This window comes from Gopherus flavomarginatus, chromosome 2 (genome assembly GCF_025201925.1).
Source record: "Gopherus flavomarginatus isolate rGopFla2 chromosome 2, rGopFla2.mat.asm, whole genome shotgun sequence".
Lineage (NCBI taxonomy): Eukaryota > Metazoa > Chordata > Testudines > Testudinidae > Gopherus > Gopherus flavomarginatus.
In genome coordinates, this window is record NC_066618.1 from 16,386,155 (window position 1) to 16,412,755 (window position 26,601).

Consider the following 26,601-nt stretch of genomic DNA (forward strand, 5'->3'; position numbering starts at 1 on the left):
ACTTCCTCAGATGCATGCATCTGAGGAAGTGGGTATTCACCCACGAAAGCTCATGCTCCAAAATGTCTGTTAGTCTATAAGGTGCCACAGGATTCTTTGCTGCTTTTACAGATCCAGACTAACACGGCTACCCTCTGAAAGTAAAGATAGTGTAGATTTAAGTCAAATGTAATATACCATAATTTGATATACCAGGGACTCTCATGACATGAGAGCAGAGCATATTATTTTGATAAATTAAAAAGTAATTTTGTATGTTACATTTATATCAGTGTGATGGTCAGACTGTAAAAATGTTCGGAATGCACATGATATGTGCGTACACACTCACACACGTTTTCCTTTTCACATTGTCCTGTCCCAGTTCTTCAACACTGTAGGGAATGAAGAAGCAACTTAGTTAATATTTTATTGCTGTTTTGCAGTGATTGTGGCAATGAACTTCTGAATACAGTTGATAATTATGCAGTGTTGCAGTTGGATATAGTATGGTGCTACTTCCGCCTGGGACAGCTGGAATGCCTTGATGATGCAGAGAAAAAGCTCGCCACAGCCCACAAATGCTTCAAGAGGTGTTATGGGGAAAATCACGAAAGACTTCTCACAATAAAAGTATGCTGGCATGATTTTACTGAAGACGGTTTTGTTTTAGCAAATATTCATTTATTATTCCAGTATTTCATAACTTTTTTAGGAATGTAAAGTACTCATATGTCCCCTTTAACCTTTACTTTTCACTCTTTCCAGATGTGTAATTGTCAACACTGTAAAAGCATTAGACATGCATTGTGAGAATTCAACATAGCTGCTTTCCCCACCTCACTATATTGTTAATGACATTTTCTTCAAACTGCATCACATTTCTGTCTGATGGGGAAATAATGTTACCTGGCTAATTCAGTATATATATCACCTATGTTGGAATTCTTTCATAGGTATTACATATTTAGGGTGACCAGACGTCCCAATATTATCAAGATCATCCTGCTGTTAGGGGCTTTGTCTTATATAGACAACTATCCCCCACCCACCCCGTCCCGATTTTTCACAGTTGCTATATATATTTTCACTGAGTTACATTTTGAATATGCACACTGACAGCTGTCTAGTGGATAAGTCATTGGACTGGGACTCAGGAGAACTAGGTTCTGTTTCTGGTTCTGCCACTTTCCTGCTGAGTGACTTTGGACCAGTCATTTCATCTCTTTGTACCGAAGCTTCCCTGTCTGGAAAATGGGGGAAATTATACTTCCCTCTTTTGTAATGAGCCTTGATATCTATTCACATAAAAGAAAGGTGGTGGTGGTGGTGGTAGTAACGTGTTGCCCTAGTTCTTGATCAGAATTTGAAGATAGTGTTCATATAAATTGGTTAGAGGCTTCTGAAAGTACTGCTTGAAGTAATATTAAACAAAGGAAAATATTTTAAAAATGTAATTGTTACCCTAAAATTGGTCTCACATTTTGTAGCTTTCTTCTTCTACTCCAGTCTTGAATTATTTGAGGCCTTGCATCATGAGTTTAAGAATAAAGGAGTACTTTCACTGCAGCACCACGGTTAGTCACACAGTTTTCATTAACAAAGGAAACAAGGCTGAATTTTCTCTCAAAAACACTAACCCCAATACACAAGCATTTAGCAACAGGAGACTGATTCTGCAGGCTTCAAAGGGGTTTATGTAGGCATGAGGCAGGGATGACCAGATGAACCAACAGACATTAAAGATCATAGAATCATAGAAGATTAGGGTTGGAAGAGACCTTAGGAGGTCATCTAGTTCAACCGCCTGCTCAAAGCAGGACCAATTCCCAACTAAATCATCCCAGCCAGGGCTTTGTCAAGCCAGGTCTTAAAAACCTCTAAGGATGGAGATTCCACCACCTCTCTAGGTAACCCATTCCAGTGCTTCACCACCCGCCTAGTGAAATAGTTTTTCCTAATATCCAACCTAGACCTCCCCCACTGCAATTTGAGACCATTGCTTCTTGTTCTGTCATCTGCTACCATTGAGAACAGCTTATCTCCATCCTCTTTGGAACCCCCCTTCAGGCAGTTGAAGGCTGCTATCAAATCTCCTGTCACTCTTCTCTTCTGCAGACTAAATAACCCTAGTTCCCTCAGCTTCTCCTCATAAGTCATGTGCCCCAGCCCCCTAATTATTTTCGTTACCCTCCGCTGGACTCTCTCCAATTTGTCCACATACCTTCTGTAGTGGGGGGATCAAAACTGGACACAATACTCCAGGTATTGGTGGCCTCACCAGTGCCAAATAGAGGGGAATAATCACTTCCCTCAATCTGCTGACAATGCTCCTTCTAATACACCAAATATTCCGTTGGCCTTGGCAATGAGGGCACACTGCTGACTCATATCCAACTTCTCATCCACTGTAATCCCGAGGTCCTTTCTTGCAGAACTGCTGCTTAGCCAGTCAGTCCCCAGTCTGTAGCAGTGCATGGGATTCTTCCATCCTAAGTGCAGGACTCTGCACTTGTCCTTGCTGAACCTCGTCAGATTTCTTTTGGATCTGTTTAAAGTGAACAAAAGTGTTCTTTTGGATCTTTGGCTCTGTTAAAGTGAACTCTTCCAGCAGGAGGATAGATCAGGAGAACCTTTCACATAATATTGCGATGGGAGAAGATACTCATCTTTATAAATAAATATATTTAAAAAACCAAGAGTATCATGTGTGTGTCTTTGTGTGTATGTGCGTATGAAATGGATCCAAAAGAGAATCAAATTTGAAACTTTTTAAAAAGTTTCTTCAGTTTTTATTTTAATTTTATGTAAAATGGTTTTCTTTGCTTCTCAGTCTGTTTTCCATAGCATAGTGCACTATGTAACAGGATTTAAATAGCTTTTCAGACCTCGATCCTGTTGTTGGATCCCTGCACCTGTGTGGAGTCCCACTGACTTCAGTGGGGCTCTGCCCACATGGATTTGACTGCAAGAGCAGGCCTAGTGTCTGTAACTTTCACATGCACAAATCTGTAATCCTTTTAGAATGTAAAGTTTTTCACCTGCTTGTTGAGTGCCATGACAATTAGCATCGAATGGACTGATGGTCTGTTATATGCTAACTTTTTTCTTTATTGAAAATTTCTTTAGGGAAGTTCTGGAAGTGAGAAAGTTTTATTTCTAAGGCTTTACCTCCTTCAGGGGATAGGAAACTATCATAATGGCAAAGGAAAAGAGGCTCTTGAACTTCTTCAGAAGGTAAGGCATTGCACTGTGCAACACATCACATTATAGGAACTCATTTGGAAACAGAGCTCACATGTTTTGCCTGATCTTGCAGTCCTCCTCTTCTCTATCCCCTCTCCTTCCCACCCCCTCCCCCACCCACAGGGAATTTGGGAAGAGACCTTTAATATATATGCCAGTGGTGGAGTCTATTTGATTGTTCTGTTCTTTCTACATATAGGCAAATGGTTTGTATCAAGAGCTCTCCATAGATCCTGAAAAAATCAATAATTTGTTACTCCTGGGATTCTCTGCTCAGGAAGCTCGTCTTGGTCTACGAGCTTCTTATGGGAACCTGGAGGAGGCTGCCAGTCTTATTACCAGCAGAAGAGAGGTACGGTACTGGGAAAGTATTAAACAGGCCCTTGAACAGGTCTGAGTACTTATGTTCCAGAATGTATATCTTACGTATATATTGAGACATGAGACAAAGCCAAGGGCTTTCATCAATTCTGCATTGGTATTCTGGTGGGGAAAATGAACAGTTTGCCATATGTTGTTGCAAGTACAAAATAGAAATTGAAAATTCTAAGGGGAAAATTCTCTGCTACCTGGCACAAGTGTGCAAGGCCTGAAGAAGTAGGACTGCCATGATATTGAAGAAGTACACGAGGATACTTTGCATCAGTTTTTACCACTTAAGTGTGCTCTTTGGGAGCACAGCTGGGGAATCCAAATTACATAGATTTACCAGCCAAAACTCCCATTTCAGGGTTAGCTGGTATGGCACCTCAGAGGCTGCAGTTGTGGCCACAGAGTAGCTACTCACACTGCTGCACATTTTGGCTTTGGATTGGGAATGTGAGGGAGAGGAATATTTGCTTTGTAAGGGAAGGGGGAGGATGGGAATGTGGCGCAATATCTTTCTAATTTTAGATAGTTATTTAAACATTGGTACAGGAGTAGTTGAGTGGAAAGGGACTGAGCTGAACTCCTTGGTTAATTTTCTGGCTCTGATACTGATTGTCCAACCGTGGGCAAGTCACTTGACCTACCTATGTACCCATCTGTAAAACTAATAAAATATCTACCTCACAGGGATTTTAATATACTTCATAAACTCAGGCCTGATCCTGAGAGAATCCAAAGCATAAAAAAAGCAAACATTCTGGGATGTATTGGCAGGAATGTTGTTAGCAAAACACAAGAAGTAATTCTTCCACTCTACTCAGCGCTAATTAGACCTCAACTGGAGTATTATTTCCAGTTCTGGGCACCATATTTCCTTAAAGATGTGGACAAATTGGAGAAAGTCCAGAGAAGAGCAACAAAAATGATTAAAGGTCAAGAACACACGACCTATGAGGGACGATTGAAAAAACTGGGTTTGTTTAGTCTGGATAAGAGACGACTGAGAGGTGACATAACAGTTTTAAAGTACATAAAAGGTTGTTACAAGGAGGATGGAGATAAATTGTCCTCTTTAACCTCTGAGAATAGGATAAAAAGCAAAGGACTTAAACTGAAGCAAGGGCAGTTTAGGCTGGCCATTAGGAAAAACTTACTAACTATCAGGGTTGTTAAGCACTGGAATAAAATGCCTAGGTCGGTTCTGGAATCTCTGTTATTGGAGATTTTTAAAAGCAGTTTAGACAAACACTAATCAGGAATGGTCTAGATAATACTTAGTCCTGCCAGAGGACTGGACTAGATAACACCTTGAGATCCCTTCCAGTCCTACCATTCTTTGATTCTATGGGCACAGTATGGCTACAAAATGGTGAATTAGGATTACAGGGTTTGCTAGTGTATATACAACCTTATACTGGAGGAGGGAATGTCTCTAAAGATCATTGAGCAGCACAAATTTGTTTAAAAAAAGTTTCCTTTCTCCCTGGAAGATTTGTAAAAAGGAAAAAAATGTACAGAAGAAACCTTGTATACATCTATCAAAGAAGTAGTGGAGCCATCTTCTAGTCAAAAGCTGACAGTATTCATATACAAACTTGGCACTTTAATGACCCTGCTTTTATAGGAAAAGGCACAAATAAGGAGAGAGGAGAGAGCCAAGAGGAGGAGGAGATTGGACGATATAACTACCTTGAAAACTATGGGCTATTCAGAGCGAGCTGCTAAAAAAGCACTTCACCGGGCAGAAGGAAACTTGGACCAAGCCTTTAAGGTAAATCACTCTCATACAGTAGACCTTTTCCACTGGAAGCCATAGAAATACAGCTGCCAAAAATGCGTTTTCTAGACATTTTCTTTTTCTCTTATTGACTCACTCTCTAAACTGGTGAATCAAGCTGTCATGCTGTGTGGAGTGACCCATGAGCAAGAATGCCACCCTTTGAGCAGTGTGATAAGAAGCAAGGCACAAACCCCAAACTGGTTTTGAGTTCTATATTTAGATTTCACCAACAAGTAACAAGTATAGACTCCTCAGGCACTGTACAGCCTTAACATGGAGTCACAGACAGTCCCCTTGGCCATGCTGATTTATTTTGCCCCCCAGGCAAGCTTGACTTTGTGATAGATGGTCACTTTACGCAAAAGATCACAAAATATTCAGGTTACTCCTAGTCCCAAAGGACCAGTCACTTACCCCAAATCAATTTGCACCTTAGATCTCGCACCAAAGAGCACGCTTGTAGTCAGCCCTGTAACAAACTAACTAAAGGTGTATTAACTGGGGAAAAGAAATAAGAGTTATTAACAAGGTTAAAGCAGGTAAGCATACACACACAAATAAGATACAATCTTAAGTTCAAAAAGTGATAGAAGCTTCTATAATAAAGAAGCTTTAATTCCATTGGGGGTAACTGAAGCCAAGCAGCTTGAGGATCTCTTGTTTATGTTTAGAAATCTTTACCCCTCAGAGTGCATAAAAAGACCTAATTCCTTATGCTCACGAATTTTTATCCTCACCTCCCTAGCATCCAAGCTGATGAGACAAACGCTTCTGCGTGTAACCTCTTCATGAGTGGGTTGGGGGAGCAATCGACAAAATCTTTGTTCTACAGTGGCCCATTTGGATTCAGTAGTCCTGTCTGGTGGGCAGTAGATAACACGTGTAGGAATCCAGCGTTTTGCATTAGTTGAAGTTTTTTTTCCTGTTTGGTGAGTTACGTAGTTTCAGAACAGATATTTTACCGTTACAGAGGAAACACTGAAGTAGCACTTTATAGCGTGGAATACAGATAGTATAAGTAGGATTAATACATGCAGCAATCCATGAAGTCTAAACATATCCTATAACAAATATATCTGTTTAACTGTAGTAACCCACATTGGTCAGTGTTCAGTGGGGCTTGGGGCCCGGGCTTGGGCTCTTGGCATGAGCTGGCACATGGTCTGCCAGCATCACGTAGGCTAATCCTTTTTTTAAACACAAATGTTTCTTTATGTATTTACCAAGATAAACACCTGTCCCAACTTCTAGACACTTTTACAAAACTTCTAGAACACAAGGGATACAAAAAATAAATTCAGCAGGCTAGTCTCATTCATATATCAAAGATTAACTTGCTAAAAGACTAAAATGCACTCCTGCCCTCAACATACCAGCCCTCATCCAGTTCCCCTTCCAAGAAAGCCCTGAAAGCCAACAAAGTATGGCTAGTCTGGACCAAGGGGAAAATGAAAAACAAAGTCAAAGTCAGATGGGTTCCAGTTTGAGTGTTACTGTGGTAGTGTACTAGGAGAGGAAGTCCCAGCTAGGTAAGTCACAGCCAACATCTTAAACAACATAAAAACTAATAGGCAGCCAATGCAGATTCATAGAGCTTAGGACCAGAAGAGGCCAATTTGATCATCTAATCTAATCACACTAGTGTCATGTTCTCTCTCTAAAGAAAGGCTGACTAGTAGCATTTTATTTAGACAAAGGCTAATACATGTAGGTATCCTGTTTTCTACATGTACTTTACTATAGGATACTAACTTTCAGTTTATGGACGTTTTCATATCAGAAAGAGTAGACAAACTTGGACAGAGGTCAGACAAAATCAATTAAAAAAAAAGATTTGGGGGCAGGTCAGATTGATTTATGTGGAAAGAACACAAAATATTGAAACTTAGGCCTTACCTACACTGGGGAGGAGGGGGACGGGGCAGGGGCGAGCTAAGTTGGTCTAAGTTACTCAACTTCAGCTACAAAAATAGCGTAGCTGAAGTTGATGTACTTAGAGCTACTTACCACCACTTACCTTCACTGCAGTAGGTCGACTGCTGCCACTCCCGTCAATTCCATCTACACCTCTCCAATGGAGTATCAGAGTCAATGGGAGAGCACTCGGCAGTCGATTTATCGTATCTTCACTAGTCTTCAATTGTCTTTTAGTATGTGAAGGGTATAAACTAGATTCCTCTCTCATTGCGAGTAGTACAAGTGGGCAGGTACTAGGAATTCAGGCTGATGATGTAAACACTGAAACAGTCTTACAAGGCAAGGAGTGAAAGACCCGAGATACAACATGAGGTATCACAAGTTATGTAAGATAAATTTACTCTAGGGAACAGTATGGTGAGATATTGACTACATGAGCTAATGAGTCTTTTCCAGGTTCTGTAATTGTGTGTACATCTCTTTTGAGGAATACTACAACCTTCTAACTTACACTGATCGCTGTCTCTTTCTGCTCTAGATTCTTCTTGATGAACCTCAGTTACTCTTGCTAAATGATGATGATCCTATGACCCCACACCAGTTTCAAGTTCCTAAAGAAAGTGTTGACCAAGTAAGTTACGTTTTTTTTCTTAAAGATGGAGTGTAGGGTAGGTTTTGGGGCGTTTTTTGAAAAATTAAACCAGTTTAATTCTGAAGGTTCATTTCATCCCATTAGCTGTTTAAACATACCATGTTAGATCTTCCTTTGCAAAGCCACAATCATGTTCTACCCCCCTCCCCCCCGCCCGCCACCTCCTGCACTCATCAAATCCCCACTGATCTTCACCTACCACTTGGTGCAAAGTCACGCATTCTACTGAGTAATCCTGGTTGTGAATGCAGATCCTAGAGGCCTTGAGTTCTTCTCCTCTGATATAGCGGAAGTAAAATTCTCTTTTAATGTTCTGGCTCAGAGATTAGAAATGAGACTTAAAAAAAACAAACCCTAAACATCTTGCAATATTTGGAGGGGTCAGGGAGAAGACACTTTGAAGGCAGCTGCCCTGCTCTAGTGCTGTTCAGTAGTCAGTGTGATGTCACCAACTGAGCACATGCTGGGGTATCTAAGTAAAGCTGGATGACTTAGAATATCAGAGTTGGAAGGACCAATCCCCAGACAGATTTTTGCCCCAGGTCCCTAAATGGCCCCCTCAAGGATTGAACTCACATCCCTGGATTTAGCAGGCCAATGCTCAAACCACTGAGCTATCCCTCCCCCTCTTTTTCAGTACATGCCAAAGAGGATGACAGCACTTCAAAGAATCCATGATAGATGAAATAAACAGGCACATTCAGATGGCTGGTGTAGAATACTCTAGACTGTACAAACAAGTCAGTCTCTCAGACTAAGGGTGTTTTGTTGTTTTTTTTGTCTAGTTGATGTACATGGGTTTTAATCGTGAGTCAGTGGAGGAAGCTCTGAAAGTCTTTCAGGGCAACATCCAGTTAGCTGCACAAACACTTGCTCATTATGGAGGAGTTCTCCCTGCTGAGTTGCAGCTGTCACCCGAACAGAGCACTCCATCAGAAGAATCCATTTCATCAAAAGATTCTCCTACAGAGTCTGCAGGTAAGACTTGCAGCATGTAACAAATATGGAGGGGAAAATGATTGCTGAATATTGAATATATTGGATGATTACCTTGAATATCTCAAGAATCACTGAAGCTTTTCATAGCATAGTGTCTAGTAGATAGCTGTTATTAGGAGCAGGCTTTGGGCTGTGATAGTGTGCTGTCTGCCCAGCAACAATAAGGAAAAACAGAACACTTACTAACCAGCTGAGTGAGAGACAGAAATGCAGTCCATAGCTGCTAGGAATGAAACGACTGCTTTAAAACTGCAGCTCTTTAGCTCTGACATATTTAAGGGGCAGCATTCAGAAAGGTGGGCTGGGAAAATTTTTCCTGTAAAAGGGTCACCCTGCCCTGGAGGGGAGTTAGTAAGGACTGGGAAGATGCAGTTTGGTGTTGTGCCTTCCATGACTTGAGCACAGAGTGTTTTTGTGTTAGCTTGTTAGATGCAAAACATCTGAAAACAAGCCACAGAAATGCTTGTGTGTTTGAATCTCAATGCTGAAGAATCTCTTGCCCCCTACACTCCACCAATAACACCAGCTTCCACCATCCATTTGTACAATGATCCTTTCCTCCCTCAAATCCTTCCGTGAGACCTTTTGTTAATGGCTACATGGATGGCCCATGGGACTTGCTGACGTCTAGTTACCAAGCTTTTATTTTTTGTAAAAAGTCTCAGAACAATCAGTCTGAGCCTACAGCTGGCCATTTTAAACCTCTGGTACAACTGTAGGCTTTGTCCTCCTTCCCCCTTCCATTGGAGTGTTTGTTACACTCACCTGATGTGACTTGTCCTAAATTAGATCGTAAGCTCTTCAGGGCAGAAACCATGTCATCTTATGTGTTTGTACAGCGCCTAGCACTAGGGGAGCCCCAATCCTGAATGTGGCATTTGGGTACTACCATCATGGAAGCAATAGAACGCTATGTACTTAATTTGAGTTAGGGACAGAACAGTGATGAAAATGGCACATCCTGATTAAGAGTACACCTCTACCCTAATATAACGCTGTCCTCAGGAGCCAAAAAATCTTACCACATTATAAGTGAAACCGCGTTATATCGAACTTGCTTTGATCCACCGGAGCGTGCAGCCCCTTTCCCCCTCCCCGCCCCTGTAGCGCTGCTTTACTGCATTCTATCCAAATTTGTGTTATATCGGATCGCGTTATATCGGGGTCGAGGTGTATGTCTATGCTGAAAATACTATAGCGGCACAGTTGCAGTGCTGCAGCTGCACCACTGTAACACGTCAACGTAGACACTTGCTACAGTGACGGGAAAGGTTCTTCGGTTGCTGTAGGTAATCCATCTCCCCAAAGAGCGATAGTTAGGTCAATGGAAGAATTCTTCCATGCACTGTCTACAGTGGGGGTTAGGTCAGCCTAGCTACATGTCTAGGGATGTTAAAAATCCACACCCCTCAGAGATGTAGCTCTGCAGATGTAAGTTTTCAGTGTAGAACAGCCCTAAGAGCTGCTCCTTGCTGAGGCCTATCTCAGGGAGTACAAGGACTAGAAATGTTACTACGCCCTGTGCAAAGGAGGGGTGAGAGCTTATGTAAGCAGGGGAATGGTCCCGCTATTGTGGGGAACTTTCCTGGCTTCTGCACTACCCCGGTGAAGTGGGCTAGCAAAAGGATCTGAGTCCTCGCTCCCACTTCCTTTACCCAGAGGCCTCCCTGCCCTTGAGGACTCCCTTTCCACTCTCCTGTCTGGCAGAGTCCTTGTAACCCCAACAAGGCTGGGCCCAGGATTCCTGGGGGGCTCAACCTCCAACCCTGCTGTGGTCACCCAGGACAGGGGCTAGGGTGTCCCCACTCCGGTGTACTCTCTTTGCACTGCGCACCTCCCTGACCCACTGATCACATCATACAATTTAAAGCAAATACAAGTTATTTAATAATTAATTTTAAAAAAGAATAAGGAAAAATGGGAAAGGTTAAAGGAAAACACATCACCCCCCTCTGTGGCAGGGACCATCCCAAACAGTGTCTTTGGACATCAGGGCACTTCACAGTCTGTTCCTTGTAGGTCCCAGGCCTCCTTCTCAGGCCCTGGCTGTGCTGCAGGGACGCTGCGGATCAGACAGTTGCTCTGATGGTGGCCACACACTCTCAGGCTCTGGGTGGCAGGACCCTTCTCCCCAGTGTCACTCCCGCTCTATCAGGGTTATGATCCCCCTCCAAGTCTGGCCTGCAGAGCCTCTTGGCTGAGGCATCTCCCTGTGCTGGGCCTACTGCCCAGGGTCCCCCTCGCCCTCCCCAGCTGCTCACCGCACCCAGCTCCGGACTGCTCCAGCCTCAGCTCTACACTGCCTCAGCACGGCTGCTGCTGCTGCTCTGCCTTCAGCTCTCTGGGCTGCTTCTCTGGCCTCCCTGGCTCCAGTTGCTACAGCTCTGCTCCCAGGGCAGGTCTGCTTTGCAGGCTGCTTCTGTGTCTCTCTCTCAGCTCTCACCTACTTCCTGGGCTGCTTGTCTGGCCCTTCTGGCTCTGGTTACTGCAGCTCTCTTCCCAGGGCAGGTCTCTCTCTCTGGGCTGTGCTCTGGCTTTTTGGGTTGCAGCTCTGATCCCAGCAGCTTAGCTTGGGCCCCTACTCTCACCTTAGCTCGACCCCACTCTGTCTGACCCAGGCAATTCCAGCTCACACGGAGGACGGGACCCACCCTGGCCTTCTGTCTCTTTGATTAGCCTGCCCGCCAGGGCCGTCCTTAAGATTTATGGTGCCCTAGGTGGGATTATTAAGCTGGTGCCCCTGTGCCTGTCTTGCTCTTAGCAACACAAACATAAGCTTACACTATTGGAAAATTTGCCACATGCATGTTATTAAAACCAGTTTAACTTAATTAAGCACACTGTAATGCTGATGGACTAGCACTAAAGAGGTAGCACTATAGAAAATATTCTGATTTGACAGAATGATGCAAATAATATAATTTTTTTAAATTGTCAACATTTTATTGAAAATTTATATGAAGAGGTATTGAAACAAGGATTTGTTTTTAATTAAAAGCAATCTTTCTGGCTTGTTTGGCTGCAAAATCAGTAGTAATGTCATTGTATGACAAAGACAAAGTGATGTCTTGTTTGATTGCAAGAATAGCAAGACCAATCAAGTGTTCCTGGCTCCTTGTAGAGCGGAGACAGTTTTTAATGACCTTTAGTTTTGAGAAACTCCGTTCTCCTGATGCTACTGTTACAGGAATTGTCAGTAGAATACGAGTGGCAATGTAAACATTAGGATATATGTCAACAAGTTTGCTGGTATGAGTAAACTGTAAAATGTCCATCATTGATTTTGCATGTGGCACCATTGATGACAGTTTACTCAATTCTTCATACAGTTCAAGTCCATTTAAATCAAAACGATCGCCATGCTTCAGGAGGCTCTCTAGGTCAGGGGTCCCCAACGCGGTGCCCAAGGGTGCCGTGGCGCCCGCTGGGGCCTCTCAGTGCACCCACATACTGGCCGGCGGACGAGCATCCGCCGAAATGCCACCGAAATTCGGCATTTCGGCAGCAACGCCTCTGGATGACTCCGCTTGCACCAACAAGCAGCGTCATCCAGAGGCGTCGCTGCTGAAATGCCACTGAATTTTGATGGCATTTCGGCAGATGCTCGTCCACTCCCACAGTCCTTCATCTGGCGCCCGCCAGACGGAAAAAGTTGGGGACCACTGCTCTAGGTTCTTGCACTTTGTCATTAGTTGCTCTTGTTTTCCTATTTCATTGAATTTAGTTCTGCTCAGCCCACCTACTAGCTGAGTGAATGGAACCCCAAGCCAATAGCGGGTTGAGTGGCTCAGCCAGGGTATTAGGTGCCGGCCTGCTCAGCCCACTGCCAGCCTGGGGTTCCTTGGGAGTCCCCAGGCCAGCAGTGGCTGCTGAATGGGGCCGGTGGCTGGGACCCCGGGTGGCAATGGGGCAGCAGCCGGAACCCCAGAGCAGTGGCGGGCTGAGCTGCTCAGCCCACCGCTGCATACCACCAAAAATCAGCTCGCATGCTACCTTTGGCACATATGCTGTAGATTGCTGACCCCTGCTCTGTACATTAGTAAGGAGATGAGCATATTACAGTTGTTGGAGGGCTCTATTTAGCAGTAACAGGGCTATAGGAAAGTCAACATTTTTTGTTTCTCTGATGAAAACTGGCCCACTCCCTTCCCCATACCAAGCTTGTCACAAATAATTGTCAACAACTTAATTTTCTGATTTTGGCTAAGATATTGATTTTTTTTTAACAAAAAATATTGAAATTGAATTCAGGATTGTTAGCAAGCATTTTTGGCAAACAAATTTGTTAAATGGCAACGCAGTACTGCTTTCATGCTTGGCTCACCCCCCAGCCTGCAGGTCCAACAGCTGCAGTAGAGGAGGCGATAGGTGGAAAACTGCAGGACCCCAAAATCCACCTCTTTGGGTGCAGAGTGGCAACAGCAGCAGCAAACCCTCAGGTCCGATCACACGCCAATGGGCACCACCGCCAGCCCAACAGACCATGGTGAAGTTAGCACAGCATCTGATCTCAGGGACGGGGCACCCATGGAGCCACAGCAGCTCATCCTGCCCTGTGCAGCTCCCCCCCGGATGAGATGGATCGCTGCCAGCCCAGGGGAGAGACGCGCTCCCTAGCTAGGGTGACTAGATCCAGATGTCCTGATTTTATAGGGCCAGTCCTGATATTTGGGGCTTTGTCTCATATAGGTACCATTTACCCCCACCTAGGGTGACCAGACAGCAAGTGTGAAAAATCGGGATGGGGGTGGGGGGAATAGGAGCCTATATAAGAAAAAAAAAACTCAAAAATCGGGACTGTCCCTATAAAATCGGGACATCTGGTCTCCCTGCAGGTGAGTTCCTTTCCCCACCCCTTCCCAGAGACCACAGCAGCCAATCCCCTCCCTCAGACTGTGCTGCATTCGGCTCTCTCTAGGACCCAGCAGCCCTGCTCTTACATGCTCCACTGCTTCCCGTCTGTCCAGGCTCCCAGCAGAGCAGTGCCCCCAAACCTAGTGATGCCCTAGGTGGCTGCCTATTCTGCCTATGGCTAAGGACGGCCCTGCTGCCCGCCCTGTCAATCAGGCTGACCTGGAGCATTGGCCTCTTGCCATTGTTCCTGGGGACTGTCAGTCTCAGGGTCCTGATTTGTCATCGATCCCTCCCCTTTTAGTGCTGGGAGCTAGCAACCAAAACACCCCCACTGAATGTTAGTAAGGGGATAACAGTCCCCTTACACTTATATATCATCTCTTCTTTTCCTTCCCTCCACTATCTCTCTACGGTAGTCACAGTTTAACCCCAACTTATTACTCATAGACTCATAGACTTTAAGGTCAGAAGGGACCATTATGATCATCTAGTCTGACCTCCTGCACAATGCAGGCCACAGACTGTCACCCATCCACTTCAATAACAAACCGCTAACCTATGTCTGAGTTACTGAAGTCCTCAAATTACAATGCCACCTAATGTACAATTAAGGCTTTTCTTACTGCTTAAAAAAATTGGTGCATCTCACCCCGGACATCCTTTGATGCAATAATTTTAAACTAATTCTCCAGTGAAAGGTTTATAAAATTAGCGCGGTTGGCAAAAGAGAGTTTCGTGGGAAGCTGATTTTCAGAGAAGAGATGATTTGTTTTTTTCTTTTTTTTTTTTTTTTTGTAGGTACTTCTAGTTCATCAACGGATGAAGACATGGAAACAGATGTAGTCAATGAAATCTTAGAGGATATTCCAGAACACGAAGAAGATTATCTGGATTTAACTCTGGAAGAGGAAGAACAGGTTATTAAAGAATACTTAACCTATATGCATGAGGAACAACCCTGAAATCTCATTACTCACCACTCAGTTACACGAAATTACTTTGGCTACGTATCACATTTTGGACTCTTGAGTTTGAATTTAGATACCTATATCCTCAAGCTTATCTTTTGTCAAATGCCTTACATTCAGTTCAATTATAGATGAATTATTTAATTATCAGTTAATTACAACAATGCTCAAAATCTGCTTTTTTTTTGGTTTATTATAATTTGTCATAATCAGATTAATGATGAAGCAGAAACAAATATTTTTCTGAAAACCATTGTTTAGTAGAGAGTTGAATATATATTTATATGGGTGTGAAATTAGCCCATTTAATTAATATAGCAAATAAAAGCATTTTACAGCATTTTGCATCATCTGTTTTAAAACAAAATCTACGTTTGTAAATCAGAAACCTAGTTAATACATTTATAGAGCTGTCGGTTTATAAAACCAATTTCCTTCTCTTTGAAGTACTGTTTTCCAAAAATCACTTACCGATCAGTTGTGTATGAACTGATGATGTCTCTTCTCTGTTCATGTCAGATGTTGCAACAGCAACTAATACAAATAAAACATATGGCGCATCTTGCTTTTATTGAGATTTTTTTCCATACTTTATACATAAAAATATTCTTTTTTAAAAAAGGGCAGTTGGAAGCAGCTGGGGAGATCATGCCCCCATCTTTGCCTCAGGGTGATGGGGCTGATTTAAACACTTTTCTGTAAAAATTGGTGGGCTTGATGTAGAGATGCATTTTACAATTTATAATCACACAAATTCTCAACAAAATCACCCTTGAGAGCCAAACGTGACCCGTGGACCATAGATTTGACACTCCTGTCTCTATCTCAATTTTTAGATAATTTAAACATGAGGAGGAAACAAAACACAGGCCAGCTAATAAAGACAGAAATTGGGCCAGGCTCATTTCACCTGTCACTTTGTTGCCTTCAGAAATTTAGCCCAATGTTCCTTCCTAATGCTCTTTATCTTGCTTTTGATTCTGACACTTAGCCCTCTTCTTTCTGGTGCCCCTCCAAATGCAACTGCTGAATGGAGATGTTCCGTTTTTGAGATCTGTGGTGGTGCTGTAGCCTTGCTGGTCCCATGAGACTAGAGAGACCACATGCAGGAGGCAATATCTTTTCCTGGCCCAGTTTCTGTTGGTGAGAGAGACAAGCTTTCAGGCTTAAACAGACCCCTTCTTAAAGTCTGGGAAACTGAAGAAGAGCTCTGTGTAAACCCAAAAGCTTGTTGGGCCAGTAAAAGATATTACCTCCCCCACCTTGTTCTCCATTTTTGAGAGGCTCTTTTGGAACAGAGAATGTGGTGTCATATTTTCATTAACTTCATTCAATCAGTAGAGTCCCATCCATTGCGTCAGTCCATTTAAATGGCCCTACTTCACTGAGGAAAACAATGATTGGGAAAGGAGGGAATATGACAGCAACATGTGGTGGTCATAGTCGTCTGTATCTAAACCCAGATGAAGCCCTTTCAAAGGTTAGTTTACTGCCCAAGCTGTACACACAAGTTATTCAGGGGTCTGTTAATTGATATGTGCTGGAATTCTAATGAATTAGCCTTCTCTGGAAAACACAAGGACGGTGGCACCCTGTGGTCCTGTTAGAAGGAGGAGGAAACATGGAGCTATAGTTCGGTCCACCAGTATAACAATCTTCAAATTCCAGTATGAAGCATATTTATTTGATTTAGTACAAAGATTTCTTTTTGTTATGGCAAATATGGATCAGCTATTACAGCTCACAGCAATGGTAGACAGGAGTATTATTTGTATGGCTTTAATATTTGATCTTATTTACAGCTTTTGTACACCAATACAATGGACAGTACAAAAGTTGTTATGCATAGTTATGCATTTATGAGAATGCTGGTAGCATACCAACACCCAATAAACCGTGGCTGGAATTAAACAAACGTGAAAAAGATCAGCCCCGGGACTACCCTAGAAACAAATGGAAGAAATATGATATCCTCCAGGACAGCTGTACAAAGGAAGGATAAGGAAGTCGTTTAGCCCTGAGGGATTTGGACTTGAGCCTGTGATGGGCTGAGAATCCTCAGCTCTTATTGAAACCAGTGGGAGTTGAGGAGGCTCAGTGCCTGGCAGGATTTGAGCCCTTATTAAATGGATACTATGTTACCAGACAGCGCTTCCCACCAAATGATGTAGGTGGGGGTAGATGGACTCTATAGCTTGATAGAGTGCAGAGTGAATAGCAGGAGTGTGCATTCAGTTTGGATGGAACTGTGCACGTCTCCTGCTTTGTGCTTTCCTTAAGTATTGAAGCTTTGCTTACGCAGGACAGTACACTTTACAATGAAATGCTTGCCATAGGGAAATTTAAAATGTACTATTGAACGTGTAAGGTCATTCCAACAGAAACAGTTCCACCAGTCATGTAACTAATCCAAATGGCCCATGTGCAAATAGTAACTATCTGCCACTGGCAAGTGACCTGCTGAGTAAGAATTATGAGTTGAACTCTAAGTAATTTCAAACATATGTTTGATACTGTGATGTGCTTACAAGCAAGAGGAAAAACTCAAGTGACTCATTCACCCAACTCTGATCCAAGGGATCATCATCATCACCATTTATCGTTATTTCCCAGCACCATGTGCTGCTGCGGGGCAGCCTGTTAAGTTCATATAAACATGTACAGTATTGTTTTGTTGCAAATTTCTATAAGGGTGTAGGTGCACTTTACCCATCAGAGAAAAAAATAAGCCTTTACCGGTCCTCCAGCCAGAACTCCTATTTATTCATCTGAACTGCTAACACATCGGGGAGCTCACAGACAGCCCATGAATAAAGTGAGCCTCCTGGCTGTTGAGGAGGGAACCGATGAAGTGAGGCTGTAGCCCGCGAAAGCTTATGCTCAGATAAATTTGTTAGTCTCTAAGGTGCCACAAGTACTCCTGTCCTTTTTGCAGATACAGACTATTACGGCTGCTACTCTGAAACCCATCTTATAAATGTGCCCCCCCCCCACCCTCAGCAACCAATGATTAGTACAGAGCTGCATAGCAAGATGGAGTAGTGGCTGACAGTGGTAGAATACAGGGTCAGTCCTGCTTGCAGGTAGGTACCTAACCCAGCAGTTCTAGATGTGTTCACACGTTAAGCTGGAAGTATAATTTCAAACTGGTGGAGACAGCCCCAGGCTAGCTCTGGACAAGCAACCTCAGGTCATTCACCTGGAGCTAGAAGGTACTCCTCTAGCTTGAAGTGCAGACATACACCTAGTATGAGTTAAACACACAAACTTCTGTCCCAGCTAACAAAGTGGTGGTGGCACCTGCTGGACATAGGCAACAACTGGTTTAAAAAAACCATCTGCATAGAAAAGCAGGATGGTGCTTGTTTAGTCAAGCAAAAGGAAGGCGGAGAGGGGCAATGATTGTGCTCTATAAATACACTACATGGATTGGGTGGTGCTAATAGCACGGTAGGTTACAAGCTAGTTAAGCTAATAGACCAGGGGTTGGCAACCTTTCAGAAGTGATGTGCCGAGTCTCCATTTATTCACTCCAATTTAAAGTTTCACGTGCCAGTAATACATTTTTACATGGTCTCTATAAGTCTATAATATATAATTAAACTACTGTTGTATGTAAAGTAAATAAGGTTTTTAAAATGTTTAAGAAGCTTAATTTAAAATTAAATTAAAATGCAGAGCCCCCCCCGGACCGGTGGCCAGGACCCAGGCGGCGTGAGTGCCACTGAAAATCAGCTCATGTGCTGCCTTCGGCACCTGTGCCATAGGTTGCCTACCTCTTTAATAGACAATGTTGGTTCAAGGGCAAATGGGGGTCAACTGGCCGTGAATAAATTCAGGCTGGCCATTAGAAAGTCTCTAAGCAGTAGAAGGATCGGTTAGTAACTTAGTTTATTTCAAGAACAAGCTGGACAAAGTTATGGGTGTAATTGTATGAAGGGGTTACTTGTGATGGGGGATGGGGGATGGGGGAGGGCTCACGTCCATGTTACACTCATGGAAGCACATGCTTCAGGGTTTCAGCCAGCCAGCTGGAGGGGGCTCAGGAAGGGATTTTTCCCCCACCCTCAAAGTAGTCAGGGAGAGGTTTTTTGGGTTGTTTATTTGTTTGTTTGTTTTTTATATTATATCTTCCTCCAATGCATCTGGGATGACCCTCCCTCCCACTCACTTCCTGCACCTGTCGCTCCTCAGCCTTGGGGAAGGTGGGGGAGGGTCACTGTACAGGGCACTGCGCCCTCACACCCCATGCCCAGACATACACCCCAGCTGAGCCTCACTCCTCCCACCAAGTGCCCCCCCCCACACACACACACACACACTTGAACCCCCCCACCCCTCCTGCACCTGGATCATGTCAACAAGCGCCCTGCACTGACCCTCCCACCCCACTGAGCCCCCAACTTGCTGCACCCAGACCTCCACCTTCACTAAGCCTCACTCCCTCAGCACCTGGATTCCCCCCCCTGCTGAACCCCCATCCTACCCACATTGAGCCCCCAAAGCTCCAGACCCTGCCCTTGGCTGAGTCCCAACCACCTTCACCTGGACACCCCACCCCCTGCAGAGTCCCATCCCCCCTGCACCCAGAACCCCTGCCACCGCAAGAAACCCCTGTGCATCCAGATCTTCCACTGCTGAACTGCCTGTCTCCAGCTTGCCCCACACAGAACCCTCACCCCAGACCTGGATCCCCCACATTAAGCCCCTCTACACTTGGATCCTGCAAGGCAGAGCTACTTGCCCCACACCTGGATCAGTGGCCAGGGCTGGGCATGCAAGTGAGACGCTGTTCTTCTCACTTACTGTCTTGGCACTTTGCATGGAGGGGCAGGGGCCCTGGAGTGCACGGCTGGCATGGCCCTTGTGAGGGTTAGGTGCAGCCCCACTGCCAAATCTGGAGGGGGTACAGGGTGATCTCCTACCTTTGTGCAGCCAGGGCCCTGTGTCCCTGTTCCCCACCATCCCCCACCATGCTGCAGCCTCTACATTTATTTATTGACAAATAAAATATGCAGCATTTTAAAATGTTACACACAGAATTTTTATTTTTTTGGTGTAGAATGTTTAATGTTTTTGGCACAGAAGTCCCTCAGAAGTAGTAGGTGCTTGGCTGGTTCTTGTTCAGGGTCTAACTGATCACTATATATGGTGGTGGAAAGGGACTTTTCCTCCAGGTCAGGTTGGCAGTGACCGTGAGGGTGTTTGCTTTCCACTGTAGTAGGTGGCTACCCAGAATTATCTGGGTCTATCTCAATCATTTCTCTGCCACTGCAGCACCTCGGGCACTGGTACACCTCAGTACCTCCTATTCTCTGCCTGCAGCACAAAACAGTCTCCTGTGGGTTGTAATACTTCACTCTAATGTGGGGTGTTAGGTTTAGGGGGCTGGTCCTGGATGGTGGTGTGGGCCTGTGATATACACAGGGTCAGACTAAGTGCTCTGGCAGTCCCTTGAAATCTGAGTATAGCTGTGCTGAGCCTGTCATTGGGCAAGGATAGAATTTCACCACTTCATTTATGAGAGAGAAAAAAAGATAGGCCTGTGGCTGCTTGTTTAAACACTTCTAGGACAACCCTTACCATATGCGCACCTGCTACTTTTCACCACAGGGTGCGGCAGCAGGCTTTGACCCAAGGCCATCTGATCCCCAGTAGCCATCTCACTGCTTGCACTACAGGAACAACCGATGGCAATGTGGGGTGTTATCCTTGTGGCCTAAGCACTATGTGAGGGGTTCAGTATGGCACAGGCTTTGCCCCAGTTTACACACCTAGCTGCTAGAAAGGATTAGAACTGTAGGAGTCAGGCTGCCTTGGTTGCATACGGTGCATTGGGAGGAGAGCGTGGTAACTGTTAGGCTGAGCCAAGCTCTTACAGACAGTGTGACTGAGAGGTGGCAGGTACTGCGCTACCAAAGAGCTAGGTTCTGTTGATTTGTAAAATGGAGGACGTACCATTCCCTCGCTCACTAATAAGGGTCATGAAGAGCAACAGCTAGTGCGAGCCAAGAGGTGAAAACAGGGTGTCCCGGCTCCCAGCACAGCACGCTTGTCCCAAGGCTGCAGTGTATTTTGTGGCTTTGTCAGTCAAACTCAGCCGTTTAAAGAGTTGAGATGTTGGCAGTCATACAACTGCAGCAGGCAGGACATAAAAATTTAGGGACTGTCCTGCTTCACCAATAACAGACTTGACTCCAGCCCATCTAAGAGGGGAAAGTGAGGGCATGTTTGTAAAGTTCACATGATTTTTTTCCCTCTGCTTTTCCCCTTCCCCTCCCTTTCTGACTGCCATTTGTCTGCAGCCAATCCTATGTATGCAGCAAGCAATTACAAATAAAGGATTCAGTTTCATCTATAGATGCCATGTGTTTATTGCCCATTCACAAAGAGTATTACAGCATTTATCTGCCACAATACAGAATAAATAAAGCCACAAAAATAAAAACACATGGTTAAGTATCTGTTTCATTGATTCTACAAAGTGTGCTCTATCTACAAAAAAAATAAGGACACTTGAATATTTATGGCTCAGTGATTATCAAGGCACAGTGAACCTGGTAGAGATGAGTGCGACACTCCCAAATTTAGATCAGCAGTTCTCAACCTGCGGCCCAATTAGCACACAGCTGCAGCCCAACTACGTGCTAAAAAAAATTCAAACTTTGTCATTCTGGTCTGGCAGGGGCAGGGCTGACTGAGAGGCAGACTGCATCATGCAGACTGCTGGAGCGCTCCTGCCAGCAGGGGGCAGGTGAGTGCCTCAGGGAGACAAGGGGTGGAAGAGTGGGTCTGTGAGTAGGTTTCTGGAGCGGGCTCTGGGCAGTGAGGGGATGGGGGGGCAAGGGAACTAGGGATTTGCCAGAGTGCTGCAGCACCTCCAGGTGTCGGGGAGGGGGGGGCCTCCACTCTTGGTTCCCCTTCTTGGGTCCTGGCTGCCAGCCTGCACCAGGCGCTCAGCTCCTGGCCCAGAGGCAGGGCTCCCAGCTGCCTGGCCCCATGCAGCAGCGCTCGGGTCCCAGCTGCTATCCAGCCCCACATGGCGGGGTCTAGGTCCAGCTGCTGACCAGCACACACCCAGTGATCGGCTCCTGGCCCCTCCCTGGCATAGGGGACTGTGGGCGGTTGGCGGGTGCACTGTGGTTCTCAACTTGCAGCCCATGTAACACACTGTGGGCCACAGAAACAGATTGAGAACTATTGATTCAGATGCTTATCCAAACCTACTGCATCCCTTTCCTTCAGGCACATCTAGGTGATCTTTAACAATTTCACTCTAGATCTTTACACACCACCACCTTCCTTCCAACAGGTCTCCAACTTCTTCCATGGTAACATGCTCTTCATTTCAAAGCCCATATGGTCTCCAGGCACTCTCTAGATTTGTCTGGCTCCTATGTCACCTGTCATGGAATTTGCAGCTCCGCTGACAGGTTCATGAGATGTGAAAGGAGCTCAGACCCAGCAGTGAACAGGGCTTCTGGGGGTGGGAGGGGATGGGGCAAGTGGGACAATTTGCCCCAGGCCCAGCAGGGGCCCAGTGAGTCCTGGCCCAGCAGCGGTCCGGGTCTTTGGCAGCATTTCGGCGGTGGGGGGCCCTTTAGTGCTTACGAAGATGCAGAGCGACTGAAAGGCCCCCTGCCACCAAAGACCCAGACTACCGCCAGGTGAGTACAAGCGCTGCAGCTCCCCCACTTTGCCCCAGGACCCCTGAATCCTCAGGGCAGCCTTGGCAGTGAAGCCAGAGAGATATTGGGTGGCTGCATTCACTCAACTCCCCTCGATCACATCCTTCAGAACCAGCATCCTTACATGAAGCCTGTTGTCCCACAACAAAGAAACAAAGCCCCCGCCCCCACCTCCCGACCTCCCCAGGGGAACTCTCTGCCATCCTGCTCTCCCACTCACGCTGTATGGGGAGGAACAGGCCTGAAGTTCAGGTTGGTCATTTGTTGGGGTTTTTTCAAAGCCCATTTAAATCTCTGTTCTGGTGCTCTAAGCTCAAGCACCAGAGAGTCTTCAGGCATCTGTGTGCCTCAGCCAAACTCTCCTACATTAAAGTCATTCAGATCAGTGAGAGGCAAGGACATTACAACCCCAAAGGGAGCTGAGAAAATTCAATTCAGAGTCATCCTGCAAGGCAGCTTTCGCTTGCACATTCTGCTCCATCGCAGTGTGTTGTAAGAGGCAATAAGAAGGGGAGGGAGCCTATTGGTTCATTACTTATTCCTGCCTCTCCTCCTGTCAGGGACCGGCGTGAGGCAGCAGTGGGGTCAAATACCACTGTACAGGAAGGAACTAGGAAGAGGAATCTTAAATACAAATGACAATTACAAACAAAAATATAGGGGAAGGCATATTTCATGGACTGCTCTCCACAATGGCGCCTGACCCCATATTGCCCTGGTCTGTAAGTCATCCACACAAGTTTCCTTTGCATTACAATGTACTATGAGATGCTGTGAGACATCAGTAATATTCTGAAGAGAGGCAGTTTCATGAGTCACATGACTGGGAATTTTGAGCAATGTAATTTCCCACCTCTTCCCAAGGTTTGGCTTATCTGCACCCAAGGGCACAGAAGATGGCTCAGTTTTTCCTCTTTGACAGACAGTTTGTCCCAGGCAATCACATTAGTTCAACAGCCTCAAGTTCCCCATTCTCCTCTTGCACTGTGCAGCCAACTCTGTTATTGAAAAGACGAGACAGACTTCCCTTCTGAGAGCTCTTGCCCGGGACAGATCGCTCCTTCTTCAGGCGATGCTTGTTTCGCTTGCAGATTCCTTGTACGTCCCAGATCCTTAGTGTGCCATCGTGGGAAGCTGTGTACAATAATTCATTGTGAATCTGGAACAATAGGGTTAGACTTAATCCCATACTGCACATTTCAGAGTCACCACAATCAAAATGCAGCTCAGAAGTAAACAGGAGGCTTAGTCCTATACATTTAAGGCCCAATTCCCCATTGCATGTCAGAGCACCTGGCAATCCAAGTGTTCTAATGCCCAGGTAACTGGCCATGTCAGTTTCTACCGAACATATGGAGAAATCTATACTAAAATGTGCTCAGCTGGATGTTGAGTTTTTCAAAGTTAAATCCCCTCCTCACCTGAATGCAGTTGATGATGAACTTGTGTCCTCGGAAGATCCTCTGCAGGACGCCTGTCTTTGAATTGAAAGCTCGAGCGCAGGCATCACCACTTCCTGTAAACACTAACACAAAGAGCAATGAGGCCTTTTGAGGATAGCCCTGTGACCAATCATAAAGAATCAGTTATTCAAGGAAAACACTTTCTGGGCCTGATTCTCCACTTGCTCATACCAGTTTAGCTTCATAGACACCAGTAAGATTGCTCCCAATTTAGTCCTGTGTAAATGAGAGAACGGTCATTCTAGGATGTATTAGCAGGAGGGTTATAAGCAAGACACAAGAAGTAATTCTTCCACTCTACTCAGTGCTGATAAGGCCTCAACTGGAGTATTGTTTCCAGTTCTGGGCACCACTCTTCATGAAAGATGTGGCCAAATTGGAGAAAGTTCAGAGAAGAGCAACAAAAATTATTAAAGGGCTAGAAAACATGACCTGTGAGGAAAGATTAAACAAACCCATTTTTTTCTAGTCTGGAGCACAGAAGACTGAGGGGGGACATAACAGTCTTCAAGTATGTAAAAGATTGTTATAAAGAGAAGGATGGTAAATTGTGCTCCTTAACCATTGAGGACAGGACAAGAAGTCATGGGTTTAAATTGCAACAAGAGAGATTTAGGTCAGAAATTAGGAAAAGCTTCCTAACTTTAAGGGTAGTTAAGCACTGGAACAAATTACCTAGAATCTCCATTACTGGCGGTTTTTAAGAACAGTTTAGATAAACACTTGTCAGGGATGGCTTAGATAATACCTTGTCCAGCTTCTATGCATGGTCCCTTCCAGTCCTACATTTCTATGATTCTGTGGTCTTTCCCACCATTGCTAAGAACTCCGGAGCTCCAAAAGCAGAGTAGTGTAGACAATGCAGCAGTAGCCACTGATGTTTTAATCGCCATGAAATATAGGCTTGCTCTGAGCAGGGTTAGATGATGTGGGGCCAGACTCTCAGCTGATGAGAGTCAGCAGAGCTCCATTGGACTTCAATGGTGCTACCTTGATTCACTGTAGCTGAGGATCTGGTCCAGAATTCCAATGTACATAATCCACTGGGAGGAAGAAGTTACTGTACACAACATGAAACAAAGGATCCTGTTTTATTAACATGAGTATCTTCCTCCAAGAGAGGCTGCCAGGCAGCCCACTCAGGTTCATCCAACCAGCTACTGGCTTTACCCCTGAAACATACATACCCCACTCAAAAACATTTGTTCTATTTGTAAAGCAATCAGTTGCTGCTTCTGTGGCTATATTTGCTGTTCCATGCTACACACTCCTTACACTCAGCCTAAATTCCTTCTAGACTTTGTTTCCCCTCACCACAACACTCATTTTTCAAAGTACTGAACTCCTCCTCACGTCTACGGTTCCTTCTCATGTTAAGTCTTCCTGACCACATTCATTGCACACATTTAGGTTTCCCTTCCTCCTCTCTGTAGGTTTCCCTGTCTATACATATGCTTTGACAGTCTCTAGAGCAGACAAGATATCCTTGGTTTCAAAGATTTTCCCGAAGCTTTCAATATCTTTGAACACCATATAGTCCCAGGGGCCCATTCATTGCTGTAGTATCGTCCCTAGTTTCTTCTGTTGCATCAAGCAGCGAAGGTAAGTACCCTTCCGATTTTGAAAGATAAACCGCAAACCCCAGTAATTAAGTACGAGTCTAACACTTTCTCTCGTAATATATGAAACACGGCTTTACCACTGTTAGAATAAAGCCTGGGCTTTTCAACCAAAAAAGCTTACTATTAGCAGGTAGGATTTCTCTGTGCAGAGATATCACACAATCCTTTTTCTTCAGCAGTGAAAATGCATCTTCAAGCAACTCTACAAATTTCCTTTCATAAGAGCAGATTTTTTCAATTAACACCTGTAGCTTAGGATCCTTGCAAGCAATAAATCCTTTGAGTGATTTAAGGCACAGGTTAGAGTTGGAATTCCATTACAGTATAGGAGTTTATAATGATTGAACATGTCCTGTCATGTCTATATTGTATACCACATACTATATGAACTATGGGAGGTTATTTTAAATTCAAGCATGACTAGTGATTTTGGGTGCCCAACTTGAGATACTTTACAGGGGCCTGATTTTCAGAGGGTATATGCTCAGCACCTTTAAGGAGTTTCAGGTTGGGCACACAAAAATCACAAGACATTTTTGAACATTTCAGACTATGAATGACTAGCTATTAATACACAGAGTAAGGACCATACCAACCGGCTTTAATGGTTGGAGAACATTCTCTTCTAATGGCACTTTTCTTAACTATTCCCAGCTCATTGACTTTTCCTATAGATTCATAGATTCTAGGGTCAGAAGGGACCAATGTGATCCACTAGTCCAACCCCATGCACAAAGCAGGCCACAGAACCCTACCCATCCACTTCTATAACAAACCCCTAACCTATGCCTGAGTTATTGAAGTCTTCAAATTGTGGTTTGAAGACCTCAAGCTGCAGAGAATCCACCAGCAAGTGACCCATGCCCCACGCTGCAGGGGAAGGCGAAAAAACCTCCAGGGCCTCTGCCAATCTGCCCTGGAGGAAAATTCCCTCCCGACCCCAAATATGGCGATCAGCTAAACCCTGAGCATGTGGGCAAGACTCACCAGCCAGCACTCAGAAAAGAATTCTCTGCAGTAACTCAGATCCCATCCCATCCAACATCCCATCACCAACCACTGGG

General features: G+C 44.8%; 2 protein-coding genes across 4 annotated transcripts in view; one reads left to right on the forward strand and one right to left on the reverse strand.

Moving 5' to 3' along the window:
• The window catches only part of NUB1 (negative regulator of ubiquitin like proteins 1), a 38,015-nt gene extending 22,686 nt beyond the window's left edge, over nt 1–15,329 (forward strand). Inside the window, exons 9-15 of the mRNA XM_050941528.1 lie at nt 426–612; nt 3,109–3,216; nt 3,425–3,577; nt 5,219–5,365; nt 7,830–7,922; nt 8,729–8,921; nt 14,595–15,329. Coding sequence (XP_050797485.1) covers nt 426–612; nt 3,109–3,216; nt 3,425–3,577; nt 5,219–5,365; nt 7,830–7,922; nt 8,729–8,921; nt 14,595–14,758 — 1,045 coding nt within the window. The 3' untranslated portion in view covers nt 14,759–15,329. The remainder of the gene's footprint in view (nt 1–425; nt 613–3,108; nt 3,217–3,424; nt 3,578–5,218; nt 5,366–7,829; nt 7,923–8,728; nt 8,922–14,594) is intronic.
• A 7,170-nt stretch (nt 15,330–22,499) lies between these two features.
• Nucleotides 22,500–26,601, reverse strand: part of WDR86 (WD repeat domain 86) — a 41,519-nt gene continuing 37,417 nt past the window's right edge. For 2 of the 3 annotated variants that reach the window (XM_050941551.1, XM_050941550.1), the window contains exons 6-7: nt 23,874–23,977; nt 22,500–23,611 (exon numbers count right to left, since the gene is read on the reverse strand). In XM_050941551.1, the coding sequence (XP_050797508.1) occupies nt 23,393–23,611; nt 23,874–23,977 (323 nt within the window). In that variant the 3' untranslated portion in view covers nt 22,500–23,392. The remainder of the gene's footprint in view (nt 23,612–23,873; nt 23,978–26,601) is intronic. The other variant, XM_050941552.1, reaches the window with a different exon arrangement.